General features: G+C 38.6%; 1 protein-coding gene across 14 annotated transcripts in view; it reads left to right on the top strand.

Annotated features, from left to right (window-relative positions):
* The first annotated feature begins 220 nt into the window (after positions 1-220).
* Positions 221-12,651, top strand: part of USP47 (ubiquitin specific peptidase 47) — a 116,158-nt gene continuing 103,727 nt past the window's right edge. For 10 of the 14 annotated variants that reach the window (XM_045371496.3, XM_074014291.1, XM_005578606.5 and 7 more), the window contains exon 1: positions 221-473. In XM_045371496.3, coding sequence (XP_045227431.1) covers positions 435-473 — 39 coding nt within the window. In that variant the 5' untranslated portion in view covers positions 221-434. The remainder of the gene's footprint in view (positions 474-12,651) is intronic. The other 4 variants (XM_065528545.2, XM_074014290.1, XM_065528542.2 and 1 more) reach the window with 1 other exon arrangement.

Genomic DNA, 12,651 nt, shown 5'->3' with positions numbered 1-12,651 from the left:
GAACGTCCAGCTCTCCTCTAACGAAAAGCGTTTGCATGGCTGTCTTGCCAATTCTGTACTTCCTGGCACTGAGGAAGAGCCAAGGTGACTAGAAGCGAGCGACAAGTGCCGGCCACCTCGGGCGCCAGGCGCCGGGCTTGGAGCCCGACGGGCCGAATTCTCGCGAGAGCGGCCGCCGCCATTTTTCCATTGATTGCAGCGGGCTGGGGGAGGGGCCGACGACGAAGGCGGCGGTGGTAGCGGCGGCGGCGGCGGCGGAGCCCTGGGTAGGTGTCTGCGCGCTGGTGTCTGAGGCCCAGGGTGAGGCCTCCGCGATTGCTGGAGCGCAGGCGGTGGAGAGGATGACTGCCGTTGCCATTCTCTCTTGAACTAGCGAGCCGCCGCCACCCTCCACCCTCCCCCGGCAGGGCGGAGAGAAGCGGCCGGAGTCAGCGATGGTGCCCGGCGAGGAGAACCAACTGGTCCCGAAAGAGGTGAGGGCCCCCACAGGAGGTTAGGCCTGAGGCCTGCGGCCGCTCCCGGCAACACAGGCCCGGGCCGGGGTTCGGCTGCGGGCCCGGCCGGGGTGCAGGCTCTGCCGTGGGGGAAGGAGGAGGCGTGAGGCAGTCGGGGGTGGACGGTGGGTGCGGCGAGCAGTTGGGAGACCCGCTGGCTCTAGGGGTCGGGGAGCGGACCTCCCGCCTCGGGTTTTATGGGCTGGACGAATAAAGGAGCGGACGGGAAGGAATCAGGTTCTACTTTAGGGGAGAAGGTGGCCTTTTAAGTTCTTGTTTAACGTGTCGAGCCGAGAGAGATCATTTCAAAGAAAACATTCTGGAACAGTTGCCTATGGGCACAGCAGGGTGACGGTGCGGCTTCAGGGTTTGACAGTGGCAGCGTATAGCTTTCAGCGCTTGTGAAATCTACACCCAAGTGAGATCTGTGGGAGGGCAGACTTAACTGTTACGACTTTTTTTTCAACTCCTGTTACTTGGTAGTACTATTGGCCTGCTTAAATGAGGCCTACTTAAGATCGTGGAAAAGTAGTACATGGGACATTAATGTAAAGGAAGGAGATAGGAGAACATTACCATATGGAGAGCTGAACTCTTTTTTTCTTTTTGAGGTTGGGTTGTGTATGCCAATTTGAGTGACTTAAGTGATACGAGAAGCCTTGACTAGTTGGGTTCTCTTGAATAGTAGTAGAAGATTAAGGGTAGAATCCAGCACTGGCCAGCGAATTTCAACATATTAATAGTATCTCTGTTGGCTTTATAAATATCTTCGGCGTATTCAAACGTGTATTTTTAACTGGCTGATCATCAGGCTAATGCTTTGGATTTTTATTTCTCATATACCTTAAATAGAGACAAGTGTTGGATTAAATTAGCTATGTGGAATCTTGAAATTTATGAGTGATCATTTACAGATTCTTAAATTTTTTTGTGCCTGTTTTACTTGTTTTGTAGCAATTCTTTGCTACTTAAGCAAGCACTGACACCATGCAAAAGTGATATTATTGGAGGTATGTACCTGTATGATACAGGTATTTTCCCAGCTTTGTCAGATGGACAGTGATAGTTGTTTTGCAAGGACGATTTTTGTAAAAGGCAGAGAGTTATGTGTCAGTGTGTGTTCATCAAGCGTCACCAACTCTGTGCAAAGCAGATAAGCAGATGAGTTAATCAGAATTCTTGCCTTGGGAACTTTCTGAGCTACTAAGAAAGGGAACACTAGTGTTTGTTGAACTCCAATTAGGGACTAGGTACTTTACCACATAAGTAATTATGCAAGGAAGGAAGTGATAGGTGCTATAAGAAAGGTGTAAATATGTGTTTCGTTTTAGAGCTTCATATTGCTGGTTTTCATTTTTATAAAAATATTCTTTCTCAATTTTTTTGATCGTTAGAAAAATATCATATAGGTGGAACTCTGCTTTAAGAAAACTCAACATTAGATTTATTTCCCTATTAACTTGATTTATAGAAAACATGATATAATAATAGATACCGAGCTTTGCAGAAACATCTGTTGTGTAAAAAGTGATAGCAGCAATGAAAGTTTAAAGATTAAATGCCTGTCCTTTAAGATTAAATCCCTTCCCTGAGGCTTTACATTCATCACAACTTTTTTTCCCCCCCTTTCTACTTTTTATGGACCGTATGCCTTTATTGTCTATTCCTTAGTCTCATCTTTAGTCTTCTTTTTCCCTGGTTCATTTCGTGATTCCTGGAAGCATGATCTGTGGTTCTTACCTTTTATAGCTAGCCAACTAGCTTTTTCTTCTTTGATGGCCTCACTCATTCTTTGTTAAAGTGATTGCCTCCACTTCCATGTTTGCTTCTGGATTACTGGAAACTTTCTGAAAGTCACCAGTTATCTCTTAAATGACCAAAATCTTTGGTTTTTTTTTTTTTTTTTTTTTTTTCCTTCTTGCCTCTTCTGCTCTTTGAATTCTCTGCAGGATTTGATAGTTTTTTAAAAACCAATTTCTTTATTTTAGTGATACTCCACTTTTCTGGTCATTTTCCCACCTGTTTGTCCTATCTGCCCACTCATTTGTTCAAGGCCTTTGTCATCTTTTTTGTATTCTTAATTAGCACTTTTGTGTGATCCTTGAAGCTCCCGGACAGGTCTTTTTAAGTAGTAGTAGAATCATACAGTGCTAAAGCTAAGAGAAAGCATAATCATCATCTAAGTTACCCCTCCACTTCACAGTTGAGGGAATTAGGCCCAGAAGATTGAAAGTGACTTGTTCAGGGTCAAATAATGAGTAAATGGCAGACCTAGTGCTAGAACTCACGTCCTCTGCTACTATTCCCTTGATTATACTCTATTTTACAGAGCCCTCCATGTAATTTAGAGGCTCTGTAAGAATAGTTTGTAACTCTAAGTACATATACCATGTGAAAATAAATGGCAAATTAAAAAATTTGTTGCATTTATTTTAATGACTTATCAATCTAAAGATTTTTTTTTTTTTTGAGGACCTTTGTATAGGGAACCTCTGACCCCTACTAGATTTAGATTTTGGTTAGATGTGGGCATGTGTGCATGCATGTGTTGATGTGTATAGTTGTTCAGTGAATAATATATTTTGGTCCCTGAAACTCAAGGACAAATGTACCTTTAGAGGACTCTTGAAGAAGACAGCTTAGTGTAGTACGGGCATTGGCAAACCACGGCCAGTGGTCCAGATCAGTTCATAGCCTGATTTTGTATGGCCCGTGAGTTAAGAATGAGTTTTACATTTTCAAATTGTTGAAGAAAAAAAGTCAAAAGAATTATAATAGTCTGTGACACATGAAAATAATATGCAATTCAAATTTTAGTCTTGGAACAGCTATGCTGTTTATTTAGTATTTTTGTATCGCTGCGACAGCAGAGATGAGTAGTCGCTACAGAGACTCTATGCAGGATAAATTTGAAATTACTTAGGTTGGTATTCAAGGCCCAGTACAATTGATTCTGGCCACAACCTGTCCTTCCAGCTTATCTCTTCTCCCATGAAACAGGTTTTTAATGTAGTCAAACAGGTTTCTCTCTAACTTGCATTTCGCTTCTATTTGTGCTGTCCCCTCCTTCCTGTTCAAAACTTCATACACATTTTTCCATAAGTACCTCATATCTCAGTTATTCTAAATAGCCTTTTCTGACCATTTTAACCTTAGAGATTTCTCACTCTTAGAAGACCTTTATGTGGGAATAGAATTCATTTGGCAATTACAAGATGGTGCTTGGCGACATCTATTATGATCTGAAACTGTAATCTACATTTTATATATTATTTGTTGTGAATTCCTTGACAACAAAGACTGTGTGTGTTTCTCTTTCTTTGTTTTTCGTTTTTGTAGGTTTGTATTATAGGTTTAAGACAGCGTCTTTCCTGGAGCAGATATTCAGTAAATATTCGTTGGTGTGGTGACAGGGTTGTAAGCAAATTTAGCATTCTAACCAATTATCCTGTCCTTGGAGGTTTTCCACAGCATCATTGGCAAGCTGTTTTCCAACTTTTGCTTTAATACATACTTTCATGACTAATCTTTGATAACATCTTTGTCTTAGAAGAGATGTTATTTTTAAGTTTTTGAGTTGAGAGAAGTCTAGATCTCTATAGCTGCCATCTTTTGATAGTTGCCTTACAGAAATGTTAAAGCATTTCCCATTGGATAGTTTTTCTCATCATTGAAGATGGAAGAGGGCAGCAGGAGAACTAACCTCTTCTGTTCCGAGCATCCTCAGTTCTTTAACTGTTTCTTAGTTCCTCTCTTTTGGACATAATCCAGGGTTTTTGGTATTCCTCCTAAATTGTTGTACCCAGAAAGAGCAAAGAGAGTGGTATCTTCATTGTGGTGAAGAACAAAGCTTTTCACCTGTTTCATTCTGCTATATGTCTTTGAATTGTAGTATATTGATTTTGGCTTTGAGGTCTCTTTTAATATCATCCCAATTTTAATTATTGTTTGGTTGCTATTTTGTTATTCTGTTTTCTTATAAGGATGTGTGTCGTTAATATTCATTGAGTACTCACTGTGCATCTTACTGTATTCTGCCAAATAGGAAAAACTGAGAATAGAAAAATTTGTTCTCTCAAGTATCTTATAGAATAATCAAGGATAAGGTACACATTTACTGATGCTTCAAAAATAATACTTAAACTGCAGTACTTAAAGTAGTGCTCATGGACTCTGTAAATCCAGAGAAAATGGAAAAAATGAAGGAAAAAGAGTAGAAATGTAAATTCTTTATCTCTGGATTTTTTTTTCCTGTCTTTCATGCAATCACTACTTCTGTCTGGAACTGGTTTTGGCATCTAATGATGATGATGATAGTAATAACCAGTATTTATTGAGCATTTATTTATATACCAGATACTGTTGGTTGTACTTTGTATTAACTCATTTGAGCTTCACAGCAACCTCAGAGTACATATATAAGACATATTGATAGCAAAAACAACTTGTTTTTATTTCTATTGTCTGACTTCTTATAAAATCCATTCATCAGTATCTTTTATAGAACATATCAAATGCATGTTCTTTTAATTTTATTTTTCCTAATTAAATTACCTGAGGAAATGTGCTGCAATTGTCCTTCTTGATTTTAGTGATTCTTTTAAAATGAGCCTTTTTCTTAAATTTCAGATGTTGACTGTCTCTTACCAGTAAGAGACAAGTTTGTCAAGTTATACCTGCCAGGGTTGTAAACAAATTGGAGTGTTTAATAAAAGTCATTATTTTAGATATCATTGGAAATGCTCATTTAATGAATGAAAGCAAAGCTGAATGCAGAGTTGTGTATGATTCTAATTTTGTCAAGGAAAAAATGAACAATTTAGGGTTATATGCATTGAAAGATTAGAAGGAATACACTAATATTAAGAGTTGCTATTTCTGGATGTCTGGATTATTGGGATACATATTTGGACTTTCATATTTAAAAATGACCATGTACATTATTTTCAAAAACAAATTAAGATGATCTGATTGTAGTTTCGGGGGTATTTACATAGTGTTGTTAATTTTTTGTGCTCACAGTTTTCCTATTTCCTCTCTCCTCTTATTCTGTGTATTTGCCTTGAGTAATCGGATCCACTTGTATAACTTCAACCTTTGATTGTGATTTACACATTTATATCTCTAGCCCTGAGCCCTTCTAGATTCAGATTTCCACTTGCATACTGGATATCTCTACTTGGTTGTACTCTAGGACCCACAAATTAAATATAGGTAATATCAAGCTAATTTCTCCTTTCCTTCTCGCAACCCAATTCTTGGTGTTCTCCTGTTTCAGTTAGTGTTATCGCCATCTATTTATATGCTTAAGTTAGAACCGTTTTTGACTCCTCTCTTTTCCTTTTTCTCACATGTAGTTCACCACTTAGAAAATATCTCTGTGGGCCGGGCGCGGTGGCTCAAGCCTCTAATCCCAGCACTTTGGGAGGCCGAGACGGGCGGATCACGAGGTCAGGAGATCGAGACCATCCTGGCTAACACAGTGAAACCCCGTCTCTACTAAAAAATACAAAAAAAAAAACTAGCCAGGCGAGGTGGCGGGTGCCTGTAGTCCCAGCTACTAGGGAGGCTAAGGCAAGAGAATGGCGTAAACCCGGGATGCGGAGCTTGCAGTGAGCCGAGATTGCGCCACTGCACTGCAGCCTGGGGGACAGAGCGAGACTCCGTCTCAACACACACACACACACAAAAAGAAAATATTTCTGTGTCCTTATCTTTCTATCCATGGCTCTGCCTTTGTCTAATTATTGTATTTTCTCCAATGTAACCTTTCTAATTGGTCACTCTGCTTCCAAGGCCTTTCCTTTCCTAACCATCTTCCCCACAACTGCCAGGGTTACTTACCAAAACAGATGAGATTAAGATTTACCTGTTTTAAAGTTTATAATTATTACCCTCTGATTGCAATTTGAATGATAGGTACTATTTGTAAACAGTATGTGCTAGACACTATGCTAACCAGTTTACATATATTATCTCATTTGACAGTATGATAGTATTAGCTATTATTCTTCATTATCCATTTTACACATGAAGAAACTAGGCTTAAAGATGTTAAGTAACTTGCTCAAAGTTACATAGCTGTTTGATTCTAAATCAAGGTAGCTTTAACCAGTGGGAAAGTCCTTGATAATATGGACTCAGTTGATTTTTTAAATTTATTTTTATCAAAGTTATATTTAATACATGCACATATTTATAAGAGTCAAATAGCTCTGCAGAACTACAGTCACTTGTCACTTAATGACGAGGATCTATTCTGAGAAATGCATCATTAGACATCATCTGAACATGATACAATGTGCTTGCATAAACCTAGATGCTTTAGCCTACTACACACCTAGGATATATGGCATAGCCTATTGCTCCTAGGCTAGAGACCTGTACAGCATGTTACTGTATGGAACACTGTAGGCAGTTGTAATACATCATAAGTCTTTGTGTGTTCAAACATACAGAAGGTACAGTAAAAATACGGTATTTATAATCTTATGGGACCACTGTCATATTTGTGATTCACTGTTGACCAAAATGTCTTGATATGGCACATGACTGTATTTACAAAAACAGTAGGTCTCTGCAAATTTCCCATCATTTCAGGCTTTTGATACTTACTTCCATATTTGAAATGAGCGTTTTGTTGTTGTTGTTGTTTTTTGTTTTTTTGAGACGGAGTCTTGCTCTGTCACCCAGGCTGGAGTGCAGTGGCATGACACCAGCTCATTGCAACCTCTGCCTCCCAGGTTCAAATGATTCTCCTGCCTCAGTCTCCCGAGTAGCTGGGACTACAGGCACGCGCCACCACACCTGGCTATTTTTTTTATTTTTAGTAGAGACAGGGTTTCACAGTGTTAGCTAGGATGGTCTTGATCTCTTGACCTTGTGGTCCACCCGCCTCGGCCTCCCAAAGTGCTGGGATTACAGGTGTGAGCCACCATGCGCAGCCGAAACTAGCGTTTTTATAGTGTTACTTCTTGATTTTTCAGTTTAAGGTATTTTTCAGTCTAAGTAAAAATGAGGGTTTACCACTATCCCCAACAACACACAAACACACTTTTTAACCCTGCCCAGTACTCCCAATATTGTCATACTGCAAGTTGTTTGGATACATCAGTATTTCGTAGAGATGGGGTCTCACTATTATTGCACAAGCTGGTCTTGAACTCCTGGACTTAATCCTCCTGCCTCAGCCTCCCAAAGTCCTAGGGCTACAGGTGTGAGCCACCATGCCCGGCCTGGATACATCAGTATTTCAGAGTTTATAATGACTCCATTTTCACCATGTTAGCCAGGCCAGAGTTAGTAATTTTTAACAATTTTGCTTTGCTTAGTTTTCTGTATACTTATTAAATTAGCCAAGTGGTTATCAGTTGGGGCCCATTTTCACGCCAGAGGACATTTGACAATGTTGGGGGAGTGGAGGAGAGTGTGGGTTTGTGCTACTGACATCTAGTGGGTAGAAGCCAGGTATACTGCCAAGTATTCTTATGCACTGCACAGGACAGCCTCCTGTAACCAAGAATTAAAAGGCCCGCAATGTCAATAGAGCTGTTGTTGAGAAACCCTGATTTAGTCCAAACTATCTCTCAAGTGTATGATGGCTTATCTTCAAACCTACCAATTTTGACTTCATAAGAAGCTCTTTCCCAGGCCCTCTGACCTGCTCCAGTTTGAACTCGTTAAAGCTAGAACTTTTGTGCAGCTGTTGTCTTGGACTTGCTTTACTGTCATCTTAATGATTCTCTCAGTTCTGTCTTGTTTTGGAGCCGCTGTTTCTGTATCTGGTATCTTTGGCTGTCTTTGTTTACGTTCTCATTTTGAAGGGCCACTTTAAATTGTTTTCTGGATGGGATAGAGTTTTTTCAAGACTCTACGTGTCTGTAAATGTTTTTTCTCCCCTCTTGTTTTATGGATAGTTTGACTGGGCAGAGAACTCTGAGTCAGAAATAATTTTTTCTTAGAATTTTGAAGGCATTGCTCTACTCTCTTCTATTTTTCTTGTGTTGATGTTGAGATCAGATGCTTAGAAGATCCTTTTCAACTATTTTGAAACTTTCTTTTTTTCTCTTTGCAAGCTGGAGAGAGAATCTTTGTCCCCAGAGTTCTGAAATAATTGTATTATGTAGTTAGATATGTGTGTTTTTTAAATTCATTCTGCTACTCCTGTTCAATCTGGAATTTATCTCATAAATTCTATAAATTTTCCTTTATTTCTTTGATTTCCTCTCCTTCATTTTATCTCTCCTCTCTCTTTTGAATTCCTATTGTTAGATGTTGGGCCTACTGATGGGTTTCTCTAATTTTCTTGTCTATTTTCATTATGTTTTTTTCTTTGCTTTCTGGGAGATTTTTCTCAACTTTGTCTTCCAGTTCTTCTACTAAGTCCTTATTTCTGCTGTCATATGTATGGTTTCCATTCCTTTTTTTGAAAAAAAAATCCTATATTTGTTTTATGGATGCAGCGTCTTATCTCTCTTAGGAAATATTGGTAGTTTTTTTTTTTTTGTCTGCGTATTCTTTTTCTTCCAAATTTCCTTTTTCTGTTTGTTTACTTTGGTCTTTATCTTTCATATTTGTTGCTTTTCTTAGATGTCTCATGATCCTTGGAAGTCTGTGCTTATTTAAGAGAGAGGCCCTAGGCTGAATGGAAGCTCTGCTTCTGTGTGATTATGGTTTTCTCTGTAGAATGGTAAATCTGGATGATTTCCTTGCAGACTCCCAGTCTTAGTCCATTTGGACTGCAAAAACAAAATATCATAAACTGGGTGGCTTGTAATCCACAGAAATTTATTTTTCACAGTTTCTGTGAATGAGGCTGGGAAGTCCAAGATAAAGGTGCCAGCAGATTTGGTGTCTAGTGAAGGCCTGCTTTCTGGTTCACAGAGTAGCACCGTCTCGCTGTGTCCTCACATGGTGAAAGGAGACAAGGAAGCTCTCTGGAGCCTTTTTTACAAGGGCGCTAATCTCATTTATGAGGGCCCTGCCCTCTTGATCCAGTCACCATCCAAAGATCCCACTTCCTAATATCATCATATTGGTAAGTAGGGTTCAACATGTGAATTTTGGGGTGAAGAGACATAGGCATTTAGACCAGGGCACCCAGTGACACATCTTTTCTCTTGTGCTGGATTGTTTTCCCAGACAAAATTTCTCATCTTTTGCCAGGAGAGAATAAGCTTGAGAGCCGAGTAGGAAAAGGGGACATGGGTCTCATCTTTAAGCATGCAGATTAACCTAATTCCCCAGTTTTCATTATGGCACCCTTCAAATTCAATTGAGCATGTTGTCCTCTAGTCTAGATATGTCCTGTTATATGCTCTCCAGGGATTGTTTAGTCTTTTATCAGAAGGGGTTGAAGAGTAGAAGAGGAGGTCTGGGGGTTTTCACTACTTCTTAGATTTCAGTCAGTTCTAGTTTGGACTCCACTCTCACTCCCAGAGTGTCTGAAACTTCCAGTTCCTGAGCCCCTTAGTTTATTTTTTATTTGTTTGCTTTAATGTATTTACACAAGAATTGCAGAAAGAGTACAAAGTTTCCATATACTCTTCACCCAGCTTCTTTTTATCTTAACATCTTATATAACCGTAGAACGATGATCAGAAGTAAGAAATTAACCTTAGTATAATACTATTAACTACACTGCAGAATTTATTCAGATTTTACCAATTTTCCCACTCATAGTTTTTGTTTGTTTCAAGATCCAAATTTAGGATACCACATGGCATTTACTTATATCTCCTAGTTTCCTTTTATCTGTGATAATTTTTCAGTCTTCATTTTCAAGATCTTGACACTTTTGAAGAATACTGGTCAGTTATTTCGTAGAATGGCTCTCAATTTGGGTTTGTGGGTGTTCTCTCAAGAATAGATTGAGGTTATGAATTGAAAAGAAGGATTATCACAGACGGGATGTGTTCCTTTCAGTGCATTATGTTGTAGGGGTGTGGGCATGATGCTGATATGTACTACTGATGATGTTACCCTTGATCACTTACTTGGGTAAGAGGGTGTCTGCTAGGTTTCTCCACTGTCAATTTACTATTTTCCTCTGTAATAATTATTAAATGCTTTGATTTAAAGTTATTCAACCAGGCGGGTCAAACTTTAAAAATAAAATAGCTTTTAAAAATCAAATTCTTTGAGACCATGCAGATATCCTGTTTCCCCCTAAATTTCTGCCCACTAATTTTATCATCTATCTGTGATCTTGTCTGCAGCAATTATTAGAGGCTTAATAATAGTGATTTTCTATTTCTCTCATTATTTCTACATTTATTAATTGAAATTCTTCTGTGAGGAGAATTTGTCCCTCCCCCCCATTTATTTACTTATTTATTTATATCAGTGTAGACTTATGGATATTTATTTTATTCTTTGGATTATAATCCAGTTTTCTGTCATTTATTTTGTTGATCAAGCTGTTCCAATTTTGGCCAGGGGGCACTTTTTCTGGTGGGCTTCTGTGCTCATCTTTGCTTTTTGAGCACTCACTTCTTTACTTTCCAACACCACATAATGCTTCAGCCCATCTTATGTTTTCCTTTCCCCAACACTTCTCCAAGGAGTTTAGAGGTCTTTTGGTGTACTAAATGTCAATGTGATATAAACTAGGTGTCTTTGGCTTTCCTCTAGGCTAATGTGGAATTCAGCCTTCCCAGGTGTAATTGTCATTGCCACTTATTCTGTTTTCTAGCTTTTAAAATTATGTTTCTGTTTCTTTGGGGTTAATAGTCTTTCAAAAATTTCTTTACTGGGAAGCATCAGAACTAAATCCTTATATTCAATCTATCCTCTTTAACCAGAGATTCTTAATGTTTTTGTCTCATGCCCCAAGCCAGTTTTGTACAAACCACATTCCACTACATTAGTTGCTGTTCCCCAGATGTGCTGTTACATGTTCATGTATCACTTCTGTACCCTTGCCCTGAGTGAATACCATGAAGTATTTCTTTTTGTCCTCCAGTTTTTAAGGAGTTTTAAGTGGGTGGACTTTGATTTTACATGAAAACAACTATTTGAGTAATTAGGATTCTTGCCTATCTTCTATTTTCTCTTTTTTGGATTAGTCATATAAATTTTTTGTCTCTTAGTGCCCAGATACTGTAATTTTTTTGCCAAATGGAAAGGAGGAGTTCCTGCATCTCAAGAATAGTAGGGTATGGTGATAGCCCAAATTAGAAAGAAAAGATTGTATCAAAAACAGGGGTTGCAAAAAACATAGCATTAAATATATATTTAAATACCTATTGTGAATTAAAGTTGCAAAAGACATCTACTTTTGGAACAAATTCCTTGGTGTTAAGGACCTTCTTCAGTTCAGGCAGCATGCTTAGGTGGCATGATATGCAGAGGCGTATTCTGTTACGAGGTTTATGACACAGATTTTCAAATCTAACATACAGACATTCTCCATTGTGACAAAGTACTTGGCAAAATGATTGTGCTTGGCAGTGATGGCAGATGACTGACAAAAAACGATGTGATCTTTCACATCAACATTCTTAAAGAATATGTTTTTTCCTGAGCCTGGTTTTTACTGGTATAGTGTAAGAAGGGACGGATGTAGTTGTAGTGTGAGTAAATAGATATGTCCTCTGTACCTTACTGCATACTTCCATTTACTTTGTCCTTAGGTGTGGAAGTAATAATTGCCCTCTTCTTTCATTTAATGAAACTAAACTGAAACATGCATACATAAAGTGTCCATGTATATGAATGTTTTAATTTATGCAAAACTGTTACTGATATACCCTGCTGTTGAGAGATTACAGTTTTTGTAAAAATTACTGAGCTGTGTCTCAAGTTTTGATGTTCTTTAAAACATGCTCTTAAAATCCTATCCAACCAGCAAAATCCAGCCTGAAAATTCTCCTCTTTCAACCTGATTGCATATTCTTAACTCTAAAATCCTACAGCACCTTTGGCATTTGAAAAATTCTGCGTCTTTATTATAAGTTATTTGTTATTTCAGTTAATACCTTCTATTAGATTGGAGGTTCCTCAGAGTCAGGACACTACAGCTGGAATCCCTAGGTTCAAATACCAGCTGTCTGACATTGGACAAATTCCTTAACTTGTCAGTACCTTAGTTAATTAAGGATAATTCTAACTACCTCCTAGCATTGGTGGGAAGATTAAGTGAGTTAATACATGTAAT

This window comes from Macaca fascicularis, chromosome 14, assembly GCF_037993035.2.
Source record: "Macaca fascicularis isolate 582-1 chromosome 14, T2T-MFA8v1.1".
Taxonomy (NCBI): domain Eukaryota; kingdom Metazoa; phylum Chordata; class Mammalia; order Primates; family Cercopithecidae; genus Macaca; species Macaca fascicularis.
Note: the sequence above shows the minus strand (reverse complement) of the source record. Positions and strands in the feature narration are given on the sequence as shown.